This window comes from Aethalodelphis obliquidens, unplaced genomic scaffold (assembly GCF_003676395.1).
Source record: "Aethalodelphis obliquidens isolate GAN/ISIS:26980383/991018 unplaced genomic scaffold, ASM367639v1 scaffold31, whole genome shotgun sequence".
Lineage (NCBI taxonomy): Eukaryota > Metazoa > Chordata > Mammalia > Artiodactyla > Delphinidae > Aethalodelphis > Aethalodelphis obliquidens.
The window spans coordinates 14,560,917-14,580,324 of NW_020837975.1; the positions used below are offsets into that span (position 1 = coordinate 14,560,917).

General features: G+C 52.8%; 3 protein-coding genes and 1 long non-coding RNA gene across 7 annotated transcripts; 1 reads left to right on the forward strand and 3 right to left on the reverse strand.

Annotated features, from left to right (window-relative positions):
• Positions 1-37: 37 nt before the first annotated feature.
• On the reverse strand, positions 38-3,719 carry LRRC73 (leucine rich repeat containing 73). Of its 2 annotated transcripts, XM_027127356.1 has the most exons (6): positions 2,961-3,718; positions 2,179-2,339; positions 1,710-1,832; positions 1,228-1,328; positions 865-1,087; positions 387-718 (listed from the first exon to the last, which is right to left on the reverse strand). In XM_027127356.1, the coding sequence occupies exons 1-6, from the start codon at positions 3,230-3,232 to the stop codon at positions 648-650; spliced, it is 951 nt and encodes a 316-aa protein (XP_026983157.1). In that variant the 5' UTR covers positions 3,233-3,718; the 3' UTR covers positions 387-647. The 2 variants fall into 2 exon arrangements, with proteins under 2 accessions (XP_026983158.1, XP_026983157.1); XM_027127357.1 differs by lacking the exon at positions 1,710-1,832 and having other exon boundaries at positions 38-718; positions 2,961-3,719.
• A 1,597-nt stretch (positions 3,720-5,316) lies between these two features.
• On the reverse strand, positions 5,317-9,606 carry YIPF3 (Yip1 domain family member 3). Of its 3 annotated transcripts, XM_027127365.1 has the most exons (9): positions 9,340-9,606; positions 8,667-8,864; positions 8,374-8,480; positions 7,043-7,088; positions 6,813-6,905; positions 6,530-6,661; positions 6,219-6,332; positions 5,897-6,020; positions 5,317-5,802 (listed from the first exon to the last, which is right to left on the reverse strand). In XM_027127365.1, exons 1-9 carry the CDS (start codon positions 9,418-9,420, stop codon positions 5,654-5,656), a joined length of 1,044 nt encoding a protein of 347 aa, XP_026983166.1. In that variant the 5' UTR covers positions 9,421-9,606; the 3' UTR covers positions 5,317-5,653. The 3 variants fall into 3 exon arrangements, with proteins under 3 accessions (XP_026983166.1, XP_026983167.1, XP_026983168.1); XM_027127366.1 differs by lacking the exon at positions 6,813-6,905 and having other exon boundaries at positions 9,340-9,551; XM_027127367.1 differs by lacking the exon at positions 6,530-6,661 and having other exon boundaries at positions 9,340-9,551.
• A 43-nt stretch (positions 9,607-9,649) lies between these two features.
• Positions 9,650-19,213, forward strand: POLR1C (RNA polymerase I and III subunit C). Its single transcript, XM_027127368.1, has 9 exons — positions 9,650-9,799; positions 9,926-9,997; positions 17,067-17,174; positions 17,411-17,543; positions 17,828-17,947; positions 18,034-18,186; positions 18,341-18,490; positions 18,596-18,712; positions 18,857-19,213. The coding sequence occupies exons 1-9, from the start codon at positions 9,731-9,733 to the stop codon at positions 18,973-18,975; spliced, it is 1,041 nt and encodes a 346-aa protein (XP_026983169.1). The 5' UTR covers positions 9,650-9,730; the 3' UTR covers positions 18,976-19,213.
• On the reverse strand, positions 10,188-12,228 carry LOC113631153 (uncharacterized). The gene is made up of 2 exons (XR_003437203.1): positions 11,145-12,228; positions 10,188-10,923 (listed from the first exon to the last, which is right to left on the reverse strand). It is a non-coding gene; the product is annotated as an uncharacterized LOC113631153 (long non-coding RNA).
• Positions 19,214-19,408: the final 195 nt, after the last annotated feature.

Consider the following 19,408-nt stretch of genomic DNA (forward strand, 5'->3'; position numbering starts at 1 on the left):
ACGTCCTAATCTTTTTGCTGCTGACTGACCCCTACCACTGTTCTGCCTGGGGCTTCCCTGTGCACAGAGCATCAGGTGGAGGGAGAGGGTGTACCTCAAGTAACCCTGGCAGGGCCCCTGAGTCTCTCCTTGAGGTAGAGTCCAGCCCAGCTCGGGGGGGCTCTTTACCTCAGTTACGATCCTTACAGGGCCTGTGTAAGGTGTCACCCCAGAACCCCAGGTCCTGTAAGTCAGAGACCTGAGCCAGACCTGTTTGAGACATTTGGGGCCAGTGGACGCCGCCTGGAGCTTGGGCCGTGGGGTGGCACTGCCTCCTAGTGATGTGTAGTGGTAATTCCAATTCCTCCCTCGCTACCAGCCCCCAGTGACCAGAGCCACACGTCAGGTTGTCGAGTTCATAAAATCTCTTCCGAGCCAGCGGGCTGCAGCCAGAGCTGCCCACAAGTCCAGCATTGCCTTGGGTTCCAGTGCCCCCAACGATTTTGTTTAGTCACAGCTTCCAGAGCCTCCCACCATGCTGCCAGGAGCTGCCAGAGCCCCAGGCACACCAACCCCCCACCCTCCTAAGCCCCAGGGCCTGACCCTGACGTCTGGGGCAAAGTGCTGGAGATGCAAATGTAATGACGCGCAGAAGCCTGAATGGAGAGTCACATCTCCGTCTCAGCCAACAGACTGTCCCCTAGTCCTGACGTCATTAGCACCATCTGAGAGCTGGGATCTGTGGAAGGGCAGAGAGGTGTTCAGACCACCAGGCATTCCTCCGCTGGGGACCACAAATAGAAGTGGCCTAAGTTTCTCACACCCACTCTCCCTGGTCCCAAGCCTCTTTCAGACCTGACTCTGATCAACCCTTGCGGCTCTTACCACTGGGGCACATCCAGGAGCTACTGCCCCTCTGGTGGGCAGCAGGCTCCCGCCCTCTCTCTCGTTCCTGGGTGTCGCCAGCCCCTCCTGCCACCTCCTCCTCCTCCTCCCCCTCAGAGAGGAGGTCACAGATCTGCTGCTGCAGCTCCGGGCTAATGCTGTTCTCAGCCAACACCAGACTCCGCAAAGCTGTGGGGTAATTTTCCACCATGTCCAGCAGGGTCTGCGGTGGGGAAGAGTACGGAAAATGATGAACACAGTTAAGGCAGCTCCGGACTCCAACCTGCCACCCCTTCAGTATGTCCACAGACACACTGGCTAACCTCAACCCCTGGCCCATCCCCAAACATGAAGACTTCTCACCTGAGCTGACTGGTTGGTGAGCCCTGTACCCTCCAAGTCTAGGACCTCTAAGGTGCGGCTGGAGGCCACAGCTACAGCCAGCATCGCTGCCACGTGGTCACCTGGGGAGATAGTACACGTGCACACACTCACCGGCATTCACAGGCCTGCTAACCCTTTCTCCCCACAGCCTCCCCATTGCCCTGACAACCTCAGAATCCACCCCCAGGCCAGGAAACGCTGGCAACTGGTAGGTGGCCAGGAGGGGAGCATTGTGACTGATGAGTGAATGGATGAAGCAAGCCAGGCCCAGGGGTGGTGATGGATGCTCTGATCTACCTGTTGGTCATCTGGTCCTCAACACAGGTAGCTCCTCTACTTCCACCCAGAACCTCCCTTCTTTCCTCCGCCAGTGTGCTGGTTACCATGGCAACTGATGGTCCCAGGTTCTTGGACAGGGGTGAGGGGTGGTGAGAATCAAAGGGGGCTTTCTTGAGCCTCACCCAGGGGGTTGTAGTCCAGATTGAGGACGCGGACCTGGGAGCTGTGGGCCACGGCAATGGCGAGGCGGCTCCAGCCCTTAGGGGTGATGCCAGGGTTGGCGCTCAGCGTCAGCTCCTTCAAGCCTGGGCAGCATCATAGCGAGAAGCCAGGATGGAGAGGGTCAGGCCTTTCTCAAGCCCATTCCCCACCTGGGGATCTCTGGGGTATCCCTAGTGACTGAGAGCTACCCCACCTCCTCCACAGAGCTCCAGAGACATTAGCGACCCATGCCTTTCCTGCCCACTGCAGCTTGGATTCCTGAGTCTCCATCCTGCTAAGCTCCCAATCCTTCTCCCTCCTAAAAGGATTCGAAAAACATTCTCACCCACACAGTCAGAGCCCTCATCTCTAGGCCATGCCCCCTGCCCTCTGCACTGAGCTTTTCATGAAGGCCACACTAGCCCATGCCCTCAGCAGGGCCCTGCTCACCAGACTTGGCCCCATCAGGGGGGAGAAGGCCACAGATGAGGTTGATGGCTTCATCACCCAGCATGCAGTCCCCCAGGTCCAGAGCCACGAGGGCAGGGTGGAGGGCCAGAGCTGGATTCAGCAAGGCCAGCCCCGCATCTGTCAGAGGGCTCCCATGCAGGCTGCGGGGTGAGACCAGAGAGCAGAGGTTACTGCAATCATCAGTCCTTACTGTAAGGGGGAAGGGGCGCCCTCCCTTATGGTGAGCTGTAGAGCTGAGGGGGACATTCAGTCACAGCACTTGGGAGAGGCCTTGGGAAGGAAAAAAGAAAATTCTAGACTCTTAAGAATGCAGTTAGAAGGGGAAAATTCGGTTTCTTTTCTGGGGCAGGGACTGGGACCCAGATCAGAACACAGAGAAAGGGTGTGTGGGTGGTGTTCTGGACAGAACATAGGGGCAGGGATCTAGTCCTCAGGGGAGTATTCCTTTTTGGGTACTGAGCAAGCTACCCCGGAGAAGTCAATGCGGGTGATTAGGTTGGGAGGTACACGGGTCCTGCCAGGAAGGGGTGGGTATCCTATATCATTTGGGGTGGGTCTGGTGTTCAAAGTCTGGAGGTGAGGCAGGGGCTTGGAGGGTGTTGTGGAGGCATGGGCAGAGGAATGAGGTGCGTGAATAGGGGTGAGAAGGTAGGCTGGTGCAAGCACAGGTACCAGAAGGTGTGCGGAGGAACAGGAGATGGCAGGGGGAGTGCGAGGAGGGGTGTGGTGCCCGGGACCCCTTTTAGAGGGAGCGCACTCACAAGAGGGACTGGATGGAGCGGTTGGTCCGCAGCGCCTCCGCCAGCTGCTTGATGCGGCTGGGGCTGGACACGACGCCCAGGTTAAGGTTGAGCTGCGCCAGGGACGTGGCCCCGGCCAGGGCCCGGCAGATGCGGCCGAAGTCGCGGTCGCAAAGACGGCAGCCGCGCAGTGAGAGCAGGCGCACGGCGTTGTCGCGCAGGCCGCGGCAGATGTCCCGCACTTCGGCGCCTGACAGCGGCTCCCCCGATATCTGGATGGAGCTGGGCAGCATCGTACCCACGGCTGGGCCTCCGGGGCCAGGGCCCGGGCCGCGGCCGAGTTTGGCGGGGCCGCGGGCGGGGTCGGGTCCGGGGTCCGGGGTGGGGTCGCCGACGCAGCGGAGTAGAGGGGGAGGCAGAGGCACAGGCGGCGGCGGCGGCGGCGGAGAGGAGCGCCGGGGCCCGCGCGGGAGCCGGCCGGGATTGCGGAGGCGCCGAGGTCGCCGGCCGGTCTGAGACCGCGCGGCACTCGGGCCGGGGCGGACCGTGCCGTCCGTGTCTGGGCGGCGAGCCGGGGCGCGCGTTCCGGGGCCGGGCGGGCGCTGCTCCGCGCTGGTCTTCGTCCCTCGCGGTTACGGCGCCGGCTCAGGGGCCTCGGCTTAGGACGCGCGGAACCGGTCTCCGCTCGGAGGCCGCATCTGTTCCCTCCCTTCCTCCAGCCCCACTCCCCCTACCGCCCCGCAGGGAGAGCCCGAGGCGGGCAGGCAGGCGGGCCGGCAGGCGGGCAGCGGGTGGCGGGCGGCAGCTCGGGCTCAGGCTGCTGCGCAGGAGCGGGCGGCGGGTTCCCATGGCAACGGTATCGTCATCGCCGCTCGCCCCGCCTCCTGCCCGGCCTAGACCACGCGGGCACACGAGGTTTGCGCACACCCGATGTTCAGGAGCAGTGGGGGCGCTCTTCCCCTGGGTGTAGGGCCAGACAACAGGTGGCCAGGTGGAAGCCTGGGACGGGCAGGGGGTAGGGAGGGGAGAATAGAGACACATCAGGTGGAGACGGCATTTGAGACAGTTACACGGTTCTTTTGCTCATTTTCTCGTCGTTCCCCGTTCCTAAGGGCCAGACCCCTCGGTGCCTTCCCCTGGATCCCAGGGACGCCCGCCACCCCCCCACCCCCGTCCAGTTTGGAAGTCCCAAGGGCCCTTTAATTTGCGCCTCGCCCCGCCCCCGCGACAAGAGGCGCCGCGTGCGCGGGCATTCCAGGCGCGAGGAAGTCCTCGCGTGCCCCTCGCCAAGATGGCTGCCTCGCAGTGGCGGCGGCGAAAACCCCTGCCCCGTGGAGGCGGCCTCAGCTGCCAGGCCCAGTGGAACCCCAAAGGGTCCTTGAAGCAGGTGAGCCGCAGGTAGATGCAACGCGCTGGTGCCGCTCCTTTCCCAGGTGATTAGGGCACTGCTGATGCTCTGACGTCCTCAGTATCCATGGGACTGGAGTAGCCAAAATGAAGGGGGGTGGTACCAGGAGAGCAGGCTGCAGTGGCTGTGGGGCCGTGAAAAGTAGGCCGGAGCTTTCAGTAAGGGCACACTGCACAATACAGGCAGTGCCCTTAGAACGTTGTCCACTGGTGATAGTGCAGGGGACTCACATCACATAGGATCACATAGCGTGAATGAAGGGCACATCTTTCTTAGTCCCTTTATTAGAAGGGAAAAACGCTAACCCAGATTTACTAGGGTAATGAATTTAAAAAAAATGAATAATATAAACATAGTGAAGGGAGGTCAAAGATTCTGTTCCCTCCATTAGCCACCTGACTTAAGTGGAACAGATTAAATGGGTAGTGGGAGAGGATGGTGCTGTGCTTGGGGTGGTTATCGCTTTTAAGAGTAAATAGCACTCTTGAAGAGAAAGGACTGAGGGAACTCCTGAAGAAAGCTTTGTTCCCCTGGCCCCAGTATAACCAGGGCAAAGCCAACTTTGGCTTCAAATGTACACCTCCACAGAAAAATTATCCCTACACAATGGCCCAGGTGCATAAGGGCCTTGTAATGACATGGTGTTGAGTCTGGAAGTTTTTGTCCAGTTGTCACTGCTCCATAGGCATCCCAAGAGTGAGGCTGAGCCCAGACCTAAGCCGGGTGCACCGTTCCATCAGACTTATTATGGTTCTTGAGTTTGAGGCCTCCCTGATGCTGCATGGATCTTGTGCTCCCTGCCCTGGGGGCAGGTTCCATATTCAGTCTTTCAATGCCGTCTGGGCTGTCCCACTTTCATTCTGCTTGGATAGGGGTATAATGAAGTGAGCATGTGACATTACCACCACTGACAGAACAGGAAAGTGTACAGGAAGTAGGGTGGCAGGGAGGACCACTGGAACGGGTAGCTGTAGTTCCAGACTTCAATCAACATTTTAATTACCAAATCTATATTTAGCAAGACAATGTGGAAGAGATAAAGAGGAAGGAAGGGGTAGGTGGTGAGAGGACCTCGGAGGAGCTGACCCACTTTCTGCACTGGCTGCAGAGCCCTGCAGTCCCGGCCAGGACTTCCTGGCCTTGTGCCCTTCAGAAGCTCGACAGGCATCAAAGAGGTGCTTAAGTGGCTATAGCTCTGTGGCAGCTGCAGACCCCTCAAAGAGACACATGTCATCAGTACTGTCCTTCAGTCTTCCTCCACTTTGCAGCTGGCGGAAAGGGGGCCGGCCAAGGATCTCAGGTGGGGTCAGTGTGACTGCAGGGTCACCGCGACAGCCTTGGCTGTGGCGTTGAGCGCAGTGGTGGGAAGCCTAGCAGCAGGGAGCACAGCGGGGATGTCTCTGGGGACCCTCTGCATGGGTGGGATGTTGGGGCCTTCCAGCGTGTCCAGGATCCCTGAAAGGAGGAGGATGGAAAGTAAGTGAGGGTTGGTAGGGCCCTGCCCTAGGCAGCTGTCCTCCCTCTCCCCCGCACCCCTCCTGTCACTTACCCTCTACCACCTTATGGTAGGCAAAATGCAGATAGAGCAGGAAAAGCATGTGCAGGGTAGCCAGGGTGCCACAGAGGAGCAGCCGCTGTGTGGGGCCTACAGTCCGTGACACCAACACTGCCACCTAGGGCAACAGGAATACAGTTCAGAGGGCCTGATCCAAGTGACTAGTGTAGAGAAGCCACTCTTACCCAGAGCAGAACCGTCTTTGGGCTCTTCCCTCCCATTCAGAGCCCCTTGTGGGACTGGGCCTGAGCTCTGGGCTGTTTTCCCTACTCCTTCGGAGGACAGCCCACCCCTGGAAACCTCCTGCCGAGCTTACCATACGCAGCGTGGACAGCCCACCCACCAGCAGCCAGAAGAGGTAGAAGAGGGCATGGAGGTGGATGTTATAGGTGATGAACAGGACAATGCAGTGCCCAAAGAGGCCGTAGCCCTAGGAAAGAGGATGGCGGAGAGGAAAATCACTCAGGCTGGGCTGGCCTCTGGACCCTCATGGGGACCCTGAGAAATAAATGGTCCATTGGCCAGCTCACCCCATTCCAGGCCCTGGGGCCCCTAGGACAGATGCAGACCAAAGCCTGGTTACTCTTTTAAGATCACCCTTGCCCACCAGCATGCTGGACTCCTTACCAGCAGTGCCAGCATCTGGAGCATGGTGATCTGGGCATTGCACAGGTAGGCGAGGAAGTAAATGAAGGACGAGACGCCCAGCCAGTAGCCGAAGCAGGTGCCAATGGCTGTGCCCATCAGGGTGCCCTCCCGCTGTGGGGTGAAGGCTTTAATTAGTCCTGGGAGGCCTCTTAGCTCACTCAGGGCCTTCCTCAGGGGCTGCTTCTATCTTACTCCACCATCGTCTCCTTGGGCAGCTTTCAACTCGTATCAGCCACCCCCCAAAGTCCTCTGTCCTGCTTACGATAATGGTGTCAGACGTCTTCATCCCATGGAGGAGGATGGCCACCAGCGTGAAGACAAGCATGAGAGGTCCGTAAAGCTCACCTGCGATTTTCTGTCAATATACCAACTCATTCAGGCTGGAGGGTACAGTGGCTCTTCCGTTTATGCCTTCCCAGGCTTTGCGTGGTGGCCCCACCCTCTGCCCTAGTGCCTCCCCCGGCTCTTCCAGACATGCTACCCGCTATTCACCTGGGGGAAGTTGACCATCTTGATAGGGATCATGGACTCCAGGAGCCTGGGAGGGGAGAGGAGAGATGAGAGCAGAGGCAGCACTAGGCTGTGAGGTTCTGGAAAGCCTGAATCTTAGTCATCTTGCTAACTGAAGAGAACATGCTGGATGGTAAAGGGAGAAGAGGGTGGTAAAGACAGACAAGGAATGAGGAAATCACTTTTTTGCCCCTGAATGCTTCCAGGAAGAACAGCCTTCTGATGCTGTGCTGACTGATGCAGCAGCAACACGGAGAATTTAGAAAGCCCTGCTGGGCCCTGGGAGAGGGCCTGGACCCCACTACCTATGTGACCTGCTCCCCTTTAAACCTCAGCAGAGAATGCCCCAAATTCAAGGCTGTGATAGTAAAGCCCTGAGAAAGGTTTAGAGGGAAAGTTGTTACTTGAGGGAACCAGCGTGCCTCCTGCCTCGTCCTGCTTATCATTCCTCCAGGCACCCCTGAGCATTTTCTTGAAAAATATATTTGAAGTGGTATGAAAATTCCAGGCAGAAGGAATAAAAGTACCAATAACTTCCCCACTTCTTAAGTGACTAGCTAGCTCCTAATAATACCCTGGATCTTGACTAAATTTTACTTCCTCTGAGAAAGCTGCCCTGTCCAATCCTCCAACCAACCCTGGGTCAGGTGTCCCTCCTGCGTGTCCCTTCATGGCAAATGAGTGCTCGAGGGCTGCACTCCAGGGTAAGGCTCCCATCTATCTTCACCACTGAATCAGACACAACTACTGTAGTGCCTGACGCAGAGCAAAAGCTCAGTAAATACTTGCTGAGTGGTACAGGTATTTGATAAGCATTGGTTGAATTAAAGGATGAGCAAAGAACAAAACCAAGATTAAATCCAGCTCTTGAAAAGTCATTCAACAACTAGGTACCGATATTCTAGTTCAGAGACTGTTCCGGTGCTGGGAATAAAAATGTGAAACAGTGCCTGCTTTTGAAAAGGAGGTCTCTGGGGAGACAGACCCAGAAATAAGAAAGTACAGCACTGCTGAAGTGTTATCTGTTCGAGGAAAGCGCAGAGCTCTATTGGAGCACCAGGAAAGGACAAACTGGCAATGGGGAGCAAAGGAAGTGACATCTGAGCTAAGCTTCGAGGGAACATGAGTAGTTTGCTAGATGGAGAAGAGGAGGAAGGCAATGTTTTATCGCCATGCCCTGTTCCGTGACTGGTAAGACGTATAATGTGGCTGGGGTCATGAAGAGGGGAGTCTAAGGGTTTGGTGTCCGGTTGTAGTTTGGATGAAGGACTAGGTGTTAGGGGGGCAGCTTCTGTCAGGAGGAGGATCCTCACCTGCTTCGCACCTGGGCAGGCTCCACATCAAAGTAGGGTCTCAGGATGTCGATGTTGGCATACAAGCTGAAGGCCCTGGAGGCTTGTCTCTTCCCTGCCTGCCACATCTGAAGCAAGGAAGACGGGTGGGGTGGGAGGGTACTGTGAGACTCTTGGCTCTATTGCTTATTTTTTGTTGGATGTCTACATGGTTCTAACTGGACAACCCGGGATGAACTTCACCAACACCAACTCCAGAACCAGGGGCCTCCTAGGTATACTTTTCCACCTGTCAGGGAGCCAGTCTTGCTTACCTGATCAGCCACCTGCCGGCTCAATTGTCCCTTAAAGCCCTTCATGCCCAGGAACTCCCCATCCTCTTCTTCAGCAGCAGCTGCATCAGCATCCACTTCTTCCTCACGCAGGCGCTGATGCAACTCACCCATGTCCTCGAAGCTGGAGCCTGAGGTATCATCCATGTTCTCCATGTCAATCACAGCTGAGCCCCCACCCTGTGAAGACAACAGATCCTAAAGTGCAGTGCCTTTCTGCTCCATCCGTTAAGTCCTTCTCTGTTCACCACAGAGTTTGGGTCTCTGTTCTTACACTGCAGGGGATATGGCTTGGCATTACCATAGATCACGCCATTCTCTCCCCCTCATTTGCTCTCAGAACCCTTGGTTGTTTGTCTGTCTTTTCTAGACTGGGAAACCTATTCCCTGTCTTCCATACACGTCTTTCTCCTACCTTCCCTACCAAAGCCCCCAAAGGGCTACAAAAGTGCCCATTTCCTTTGTCTTTCCCAACCCCAATACAAGGCTGTGCGCACACAGTGTGGTTTTGGCCAGTGAATCCCGCCCACCCACAAGCCCACTCCAGCCCCGTGCCATGCCTGACCCCGACCGACCTTCTAACTTGTGCGGAAAGCAAGAGCAAGCGGGCCCAGAAACCTGAGGCCCCTGGTCGGAGCCGTGGGGCTATTATTACCTGGATGTTTTCTTCGAACCCTCCCCATTCCGGGCCAGCCCCATTTCGGGCGCCGCCGGCCGGCGCCGCCGGAGTTGCCATGTCCCTCGAGGGCTCCCGTCGCTGAAGCCCGCGCTAGTCCCGCGCGCGGAAGAGGAGTGGGAGAGACGTGGGCCTAACGCAGGGACAGGTCCACGGACGAGAAAAAAAGGAGGATCCGTCGGAACGCAAAAAAGAGAAACCCGGATGTTTGGCCCAAACTGACTTCCGGTAGCTGGAGACGTGGACGGAGGCGGGGCAGAGTCTCGCGATATCTAAGATTCCAGGAGGTGATGCGTTGCCACGGAGGCGGAGGAGGGCCGCTAGGACGCACGCACCAGTTAGGTGCCCTAGTCACGTGGAGGAGTTGAAGATGGCGGCGGCCCAGGCAGTGGAGGAAATGCGGAGGCGCGTGGTTTTAGGGGAGTTCGGGGTTCGCAATGTAAGCCTTGTGGCCTTGAGCTCGGGAGGAGAAATGGGAGCGGAACAGGGATGAGTTGGGGTCAGAGTGGGGACAGGCTTGGCCTCGCTGCCCCTTCGCGGACAGGCTCGTCTCTCTTTGCTCTAGGTTCATACCACCGACTTTCCGGGTAACTATTCGGGCTACGATGATGCCTGGGACCAGGACCGCTTCGAAAAGGTGGGTGGAGCTGGAGGTGCCCGGAGAGAGTACGGGGATCGGACCTTGTAGTCTGAGTAGCCTGTGCCTCAGAAGCTGTCCTTGTGATGCTGTTCAGACTAAATTAAAGGTCCAGGTTCTTGTTCTACCTGTCCAAAAGAATCTGGACAGTGAACGCAAGAAAGGTCACACACAGAGACTAAGGCGTAGAGAGAAACAAAGAAGCAATTTATTAAGGGGCAGAAGGGAAAGTACGTACTCAGAGAAGAATGAGGGCGTCCTCGCGAGTGAGGGGCGCACCCGAGGAGTTTTGTGACCACCACCCCTGGGGTGGGATCTTGATTGCACCTGGTTACGTCAGCTTCTCTTGCCCATTGGTCTTTTAAAGCCACCGCACTTCTGAAAGCTGTTTTCCCTTAAATTTTTCCTTAGCGCCAGGTGTGGAAGGTTGTATAGCAGCCACCCGCAGCCTGTGCATCTTTATTGCTCATGCTCCGCCAAGCTCTAGCTCTGTGGGTTTTCTGGTTAGGGTTCTCTGTTTAGGTATCACGAAGTTTAATCAAGGTTTAATTTATGTTCTTGTTGCTGATGGCCATTCCTCCATGCTTCACAGTCTCATTAAGTGCAAAACAAGGAGAGGTGGCTTTGCCTGTTGCCTAAAGTCTGTGTTTGAGGAGGCTGTCCTTGGGTCCAGCCCTGTCTTTCCTGCCTCAATTCCACCCTGAAAGAGTTCCTTTCCAAAATCTTTCGGGGTTATTCAGGGCCAAAAGTCTCATTCTTCTGTAACTTCTTCAAGCTGGCAGGGGCAGTCTTCCCTTGTCTGACCCTGGGAATGAAACTTTCCTCCTTTCTGGTCAAGGAGTCCCAAGATTTCCATAGAGGCCTCAGCAGTAGGCAGTGGCTGGAGTCCCTGTATGACCATCATGTTTATGTCAAATTGTTGCAACCTGGAGGAAACAAATTTAACAAGCAAGTAAAAAGGCAGGGGCCAGAAATCAGCAAAAGTATTAATGCAACCAGAGGTCCAAGGGTGCCTTTGGTTATTATCCTTTTGACTGCAGTCCATGTGGAGTGGGCACTGGGGTTATCCTTTCCAAAACTGTAACACCTGGCCAGGGGTGTTGATGTAGGTGTAACATGTTTTGTTGATAACTGCACATATCCTTACCTGCTCAGCTAGGAGATAATCCAAGACCAGTCTATTATCCATGACCACATTAGCTAGGGAATTAAGAGATGTTGAGAGTCTAGAGAGTGAGTCCCCTCTGGTCCTGGCCAGGGTAGACAGAGTATCTGACAGGTTATAAAGTGTTGCCTCGTGGTAGGCAAAGCCCCCTCCCCCCTGCCCCGTGGAGCTGCCAAACCAATAGCAACTCCTTTTTTTGCCAGGATGAGTCCAGTTGCCCTCTTATTTCAGGAATGGGATTATAAATGGTTATACTGAGGTCCCTGTGATTACTTAGTTGGCCTAGCATGCATTGTCCCACTATCAGGGCATTATCTAGATAAGGAGAGGCCTTAGCCAATCCCAGGGAAGGGAAGGAGGAGTTGGGGTTGTCATCTAAAATATCTGGGGTATTTTGGTCTCTTTTCTTTGGTTCAGTGAAACAAATCTGACATGATTCCTTCAATGAAGCATTTTGGTATAGCATCATAAAAGCCTGCATGTAAGGATCCTCAGTCTATTTCTCTAGTTTCCTGCAAAATAAATCCAGTTGTGAAATAGTGTCATAATTTGAAGAGCCATTTTGGAGCCAGGTTTCCCTGACCCTTACTTGTATTGAGGCCAAAACGTGTTGCAGAAAAAGACGAGTTTCTTGTGTTTTAGCTCATCAACGTTGAATTCCTTCCAGTTTTTCAGGATGCGTCCTAAGAGGGACTGCTCGGGTATTGAAGGGGCACCTCCTATGGTGTTTATACCTAAAGTGGACAGAAAAGAAAACAGCACAAAAATCAGGACATCCTGTGAGTTTTGCTCTCGGCTTTGGTAACAGCAAGGGCGTCGCCTTCTACCAGTTACCTACTTCCTAGGCCTTGGAGGCGTCCCCCTCAGTGACCTTACTAGTCCTTGGATGTCTCCAAGGTGAGAGGGTCTGGGACCCTGCCCATTCGTCCCCGTTGGCCAGGTAGGGGGATTGCCTTTTCTTTTTCTATCCTTCTTTTTGATATAGGGCATGACCAGTAATGTGTCTGCCTGTGGTGCCCAGATGTATCCACTTTTCTTATGAATCTAAGAATCCTTCATAGTGGTGGAATTGCCACCTAGCCCGGGAATCTAAGATTTTAAATAAAACTTCTATATTTAAAGACATTAATGGAAGAGGACTCCTCAGAGAGAGAGAGAGAGAGAGGCGGAGAGAAAGCCTGCCTTGGAAGCTTTGGATATTGCCAGAGTAAGCAGATCTTTCCTAAAAGTGAGACCCAAGGAATTAAGCCATGAGTAATTTTTGAAAGATTTACAGTTGCATTAAGTTCCTATTCCCCTAATGCAGACACCCCAAGGAGGGAGAGAAAGGTTAGGATGAATAACGATTTTGTGGTGGCAGCGGCAGTGGTGAGCTAAAAACAAACAGTCCTTTTTAAACCCAGCATGGGCAGAGCAGAGCCCTCTCCGGTAAAGGTGCTGAATCAAGACAGCACTCAGAAAGGATTTCCAGAGCGGCGAGAAGGAACACGAGGAGGATAACAGGCATCCAGGTTCACCAAAGCATAGTAATTAGTTCGTGGGCGGACTGGTGTAACGGGGCAGAAGGAAAATAGCTGCCAGAGGTACTTAGCCTTGGATTTATGAAGTTTTTTTGTCCTTCTTTAATAAGAACTTTAGGTTTGGAAGGGGGCTCACTCGCCTGTCTGGACTCTTCTGGTTGTCTGTGGTCCTCGATGTCCTGTGAAGACTTGGGAGGAGGGATAGGTTTAACTCTAGACAGGTTCCCCGCTTAGCTAATGGTTGGTCATCCATTCTTGGTGTCCCCAAAATACTTATTTGGTCCTGTTGGGTTTGATAACAGGCAGAATAGGAGTATTGTGTGTGACTGACAAAAGACTAGTAACCTGCACCTGGTAATAATCAGCTTGGCCTGGGGGGCCCTTCCTGGGATGTCTCTGTCTCAGGCTTGAAAATTTATGGGTGTTAGGTTTCACCCAAATGTTAGGTTTCAGCCAGAGCAATTTAAAAGTTGGGGCCTGTTCCTAGTCGCTGAAGTGTCTCCCAAGCTTTTATAACGTATTGTCCCGTTAAAGGATGGGGGCATTCAGGGACTACCGAGAAGGCATGTGAGACCAAATATTGTTCAGATTGGCAATTGAGTGGCTTAATGAAATACCAGCTGTGGGGATTTTTATCAATACTTGATTTTTATCAATACCAGGCAGCTTTTAACATATGAGAGTCCAGCATAATTGTTTAAAGACAGAGCAAGTGGCTCCTCTATTGATTAAAAAATTAGACCCTCTTACCTGCCTTGTTAAGGATCACCTGGGGCTCTTCTGTTGAGATGGTGAATTTTTCCATGCGAGCCAAGGACCCCCGGCCCTGTCAGCTATCTGCAGCTACCATTTGGAGTTTCGAAACCCCTTTGTCCAAATCGGACATGGGACATTCTCACGTCTGATGGCCTGACTTTCCACAGTTTGGACATGGGGCAAGCAGTTTCGCCTTTTGCCCTCAGCAGGAACGGGTGCAGTGGCCTGGCTTACCACATTTGAAGCAGACCCCTTGTGGAGTCTCTGTTGTTCTGGTGTCGTGTCTTCTCTTTGTCCCTGAGGTTGCAAGGCACTGCTGACAGCAAGAGCTGTCAGTTGAGCCTGTTTCTTAGTTTGTTCCCCTTCGTGCCAGTCCCTCAGGGCTTCCTCTGCCTGGTCACGGTTATTAAATACCCCATAGGCCATATCTAGCAGCTAAGGCATCAGAGCCTGAGGACCCAACTGTAACTTTTGGAGCTTTCACCTAATATCAGGGACAGACTAGCTGATAAAAATGTTGTCCCAGTAGGGACTAGTTCTTGGGGTGGAGGAGTCTGTGTTAGTGCATTCTCTAAAAACTTTCACAAGTTTAATCCTAGATGAGGCTCATTTGGTCAGAGAAGGAATTCAACTGCCTGGACTTGTCCCAAATTAAGTAAGTACTGCTCTTAATGAGTTCACTGGTTTTACGTGCCTTTAGAGTTTAACTAGTTCTGAAATATAGCCCTCAATGGTCAGGGTTCCCAGGCAGCATGGGGTGCACAAAAGCCCAAAAGAGAAAATGTCCTTGGTGTCTCTGAATACTCCCAAAGGGTATGTCCCTGGGAGTAAAGATTACCTGTGATCCTTCAGGGGAACCAAGCTCCTGCCAAAAGGAGGAGCATTGTCGGTCAGGTCTGGCTATGGGTGTCCCTGTTTTTCTCACTCCTGCTGACTGTAGCCTGTGTGAGGGTAGCGACCCCATCATATGGCAACCCTGCCAGCCCGTCCTGAGGCCCGTGTCCTCCCCTGGTGTCTGCGATACCCAGGGTGAGCGACCTTCCTGAAGACTTCAAGGCTTCTCTGTAGATTCTATAGCCAGTGATTAATTCTTGTGTTCCTGGGGTGCATTCCCCTAAAATGGACATCCTTATAGTTCCAGGACCTATTTAGGTTCTAGTTTTCATTCTCTGAAAGGGTGGTAAGTATCTGAAAATGGGTACCAGCCACTAAGGGAGGCAGTATGTGTAATTATGTTAAAAAAAAATCTAAGAAAACCTCAGCTTTCTTCAACTTACAGTCTGTCCAAGTAAGGCTGTATTTTATATTTTTGCTAATTTGAACCTGACAATAGTTAATCAAATGGTGGATAAGATAAACCCAGAGGGCAAAGCTCCTGTGGTTCAGGTCCCTGACTGCCTGTGAGCAGAGGCTGGCCTGACATGCCTTGCAACAATGAGAAGTGCAAGACCTAGCAGCAAGCTTGGAAAGCACCTGACAAATTCCTCTTCCCCGCACTTCCGGGAGAGCAAGACACGAAAATATGAGTGAGATGGGCCGCGGAGGCGCGACAAAGGGCAAAAGAGAAAAGTAATGATAGGAAGTCAGGCAGCACCACTCAAGTGCGAGGGAGGTGGGAGGCTAAGACTTACCAGAGACCAAGATGAAGGGTAATTAACTTCCAATAAATCTCCGGGCTTGCTTGCCAAAGACTGATGCCAGACAGGCTAAATTAAAGGTCCAGGTTCTTGTTCTACCTGTCCAAAAGAATTTGGACAGGGAACGCAAAAAAAGTCACACAGACTGAGGTGTAGAGAGAAACAAAGAAGCAGTGTATTAAGGGGCAGAAGCAAACGCACTTGGAAAAGAACTCGGGCGTCCTCGCCAGTGAGGAGGGCATCTGAGGAGTTTTCTGACCACCCCCCCCCACCTTTTATGTCAATTCCTTGAATGGATGCAGGTTTCTTTGATTAGGGGCAGAATATTCATTGGTGGGATCTTAATTGCGCCTGGTTACATCCGCTTCTCTTGTGAGTCTGTCTCCTGAAGCCACTGCACATGTGCTCTAAGAGCCATTTTTCCCTTAGCAGTCAAGCGCCAGGTGTGGAAGGCTGTATAGCAGGCAGCTGCAGCCTGTGCATTTTTATTGCTCATGCTGGGCTGAGCTCTGTGGGTTTTCTGGGCAGGGTTCCCTGTTCAGGTGTCACAAAGTTTAATCAAGGTTTAATGTATGTTCTTGTTGCTGATGCCATTCCTCTATGCTTCATAATCTCATTAAGTGCAACACAAGGAGAGGTGGCTTTGCCTTTTGCCTAATGTCTGTGTATGAGGAGGCTGTCCTTGGGTTGGGCCCTGTCTTTCCTGCCTCACTTGGGGTTTGCTCCGTATATCGAGCAACATGCTAGGTGCTCGGTATACACAACTTCTGCCCTGCTTTGCAAATAAGATGTTCAGTCTTGTTGGAGAAGAGCATGCGTAGACAAATGAGTCCAGTGTAATGCGGTAAAGGCGGTTGAAAGCAAAAAAGGTGATGGGGTTGGGGCGGGTGTATCCTGCACAGGCACTTAATCCAGAATGAGAAGGGGGGGCAGAAGTATGGAAGATTTCCTGAAGGAGATGACATCTCAGTTCAGCCCTGAACGATGAGCAGAAGCTGAGAACAGCGAAGGGTGAGGAGTGTCCAAGCAGTTCATTGTTGCTAGAATATGAAGTGGGTCAGCATGAGTGTTAGGCAAGACTGAAGTGCATTTTAGGCACTGTAGGTGATAGGGAGCTTTTGAAGAGCTCTTAAGCAGATATTATCATATCTGCAAGCTTAATGGTTGGGAGAGAATGAATTTGAGGATTGTCATGTGGTGTGTGCAGATTTGTGACAGAATTGCATAGGGGAGCTGAGGCTGAAGGCAGAAACTAAGATTGTGATCATGGAAACAGAGCACGGGAGACAGAAGGTAAATTTGGTGGTTGCTTGGATATGGGCTGTGAGGGGGGAGTGTAAAATTCGCTTGTTGGGGAACTACTTTGATGGATGGTGGTGTCATTTACTGATGAGAAATGGGTCTGGGGAAAGGGAGTGTTGACGCATTCAGTTTCCTGTAGATGGAGAAGTCTAGCAGGCTAGCAGGAGATATATATGAGATCAGAAGTGAGATACAATTTGGGGAGTTGTCCGTACAGATAGTTGCTAAAACCGTGAGTGGGGTTGAGGTCACCCTGGAGAGACACAAACACTTGGGAAATGGTAACATGTATATGGTAGGTGGAAGACTGTGAATTTAGTAGAAGGACTGATCAGACAAGGAAGACTGGTGCTCAGAAATCAAGGCAGTAGTTTGGAAATGGGATTCTCTCAATGCCAGGTCCAAGGGAGGTGTCTAGTGAGATAAGGATTGAGTAGTATCAACTGGACTGAGCAATATGTGAGTCTATTCTTAGTAAAATAGCCTCTGTGGATGGCCTGGCTGGAAGCCATATTGCAGAGGATTTTAAATGAATGGAAGATAAAAATGAAGACTTTTCTAGAGACTAATAAATGATTGGAAGCGAGAGGGACATCTGGGCAAAGGGAGGTTCTTGAGGGGAATATCTGGGGGGAGGTATTGACTGTGTAGAGAGCAGGCTTCATTTTGTGTTTTTCCTGTTCCTTTAGGATTTCCGCGTGGATGTGGTGCACATGGATGAAAACTCATTGGAGTTTGACATGGTGGGAATCGACGCAGCCATTGCCAATGCTTTTCGACGCATTCTATTAGCTGAGGTATAGGTGGGCACGATGGCAAAGGTGGAGTTGTGTGGGGAATCCTCATTTGTAGAATTGTCTCAAGTGGTATTTTTCCTGCAGTTTTGCTGAGCGTTCCTCCTGCTCATTCTTTGTAAACTTTTCATCAAGCGTTCTTCTAGGAGGAAGCCTCCATCTCCCTATGTCAGGAGGCAGGGAGTAGATGGGGAATCTACGGGGTCTTTGTAGATGAGTGGCTTTCTTTTCTTGGGCAGGTGCCAACCATGGCTGTGGAGAAGGTCCTGGTGTACAACAACACTTCCATTGTCCAGGATGAGATACTCGCTCACCGCTTGGGGCTCATCCCCATTCATGCTGATCCCCGCCTTTTTGAATATCGGAACCAAGGTGAGGGTTTGAGAAAATGAAATTTTGGGGGAAGGTGGGCAGCTCTCCTCTGAAGTTGATTCTGGAATCAGACTGCCTGTGTTCGAACCCTTGATTGGCTACTGTATGACCTTGGGCCCGGTACCAATCTTTCGGTACATCAGTGCTGTTGTCTGTGAGGACACCTGCCCTTGCCTTACCAGGGTTGCCAAGAGGATGAGAGAAACATGCAAGGCATTCAGCGTAGTGCCTGGCACCGACGTCCACTAGCTCTTTAACAGTCCCCACCTCCTCCCTTTGTGTAGGAGATGAAGAAGGCACAGAGATAGATACCCTGCAGTTTCGGCTGCAGGTCAGGTGCACTCGGAACCCCCACGCCGCTAAAGATTCCTCTGACCCCAATGAGCTCTATGTCAACCACAAAGGTAGGTACCGGTGGGGTGAGGAAGAGGGCCCCCTGTTGGTGGGTGCCAGTTTTAGGGACTTTGGTCTGATGTGCTTCCTCCCGCAGTGTATACCAGGCACATGACATGGGTCCCCCTGGGGAACCAGGCTGACCTCTTCCCGGAGGGCACCATCCGACCGGTACACGATGATATCCTCATCGCTCAGCTGCGGCCTGGCCAGGAGATTGACCTGCTCATGCACTGCGTCAAGGGCATTGGTGAGACCCTTTGATTACCCTGGGGTGAGGTATGACTAAGGGACTCGGCTGAGATGTCCCCGACAGGCAGAGCGCCAATGGCCTTTGATGTCCGGAGCTTAGGGAATGTGAGGAAGGGTCTCCTCCCAGGCTCTGAGTTCCCTCTTCCCTCCAGGCAAAGATCATGCCAAGTTTTCACCTGTGGCAACAGCCAGTTACCGGCTCCTGCCGGACATCACCCTGCTTGAGCCCGTGGAAGGGGATGCGGCTGAGGAGCTGAGCCGGTGCTTCTCACCTGGTGTTATTGAGGTGCAAGAAATCCAAGGTATGGGATTTGGGATGCCAGGCCCTGAAGTATACTTTCTTTGAAGGTAGCAGAGAAATAAAAGCTCTGGGCTCATGTATTTATAATATGGTTTGTTTTCATTAGGTAAAAAGGTGGCCAGAGTTGCCAATCCCCGGCTAGATACCTTCAGCAGGGAAGTCTTCCGGAATGAGAAGCTAAAGAAGGTTGTACGGCTTGCTCGTGTTCGGAACCATTACATCTGTGAGTTTCAAGTTGGAGGGTGGGGTGGGGGTGGAGTTCTTTGGTGCTGCAGCTTCCTTGCAGAGTTCAGATGTGGAATCTAGCAATACATATAAGGAGCTTTTGTAAGCCCTGCCTGGGCTAAAGTGTCCCTTTGGTCCCCAGTCTCTGTGGAGTCAACAGGGGTGTTGCCACCAGACGTGCTGGTGAGTGAAGCCATCAAGGTACTGATGGGGAAGTGCCGGCGGTTCTTGGATGAACTGGATGCGGTTCAGATGGATTGAGGCTGCGCTGGACCTGGCATGGCTGGGACTGGATGCTCCTGAGGCAAGCTGAAGATTTTAGGTTCTGACCTGCCCTCACAGGACTGCTGTAGAGAGCCCAGAGACTAGGGGTCCTGAGTTTTCTGGGGACAATTCCAGCTTTATTTTCAGTCAATACACTTCGTTAAATGTGCCACAAAATGTGACTTTTATGCCTTTGTAAGGTCTTAATGTAAATAAATTCACATCCAGACAAAAATCCTTTCGTTGGAGACCACTTTTTCAGTTTTCGTCCAAAAATATGGGGCACCTCAGAAGAGATCTGGCGTTATTTAGCAGTTAAGAGCATTGGGCTCAGACATCACTGCAAGTCAGGGCCAAGTCCCTCTGAAGCCCCTTGAGAAATGCCAAGTGTGATGGTTTCTGGGGGCACAGCCAGACCACAGGAAAACAC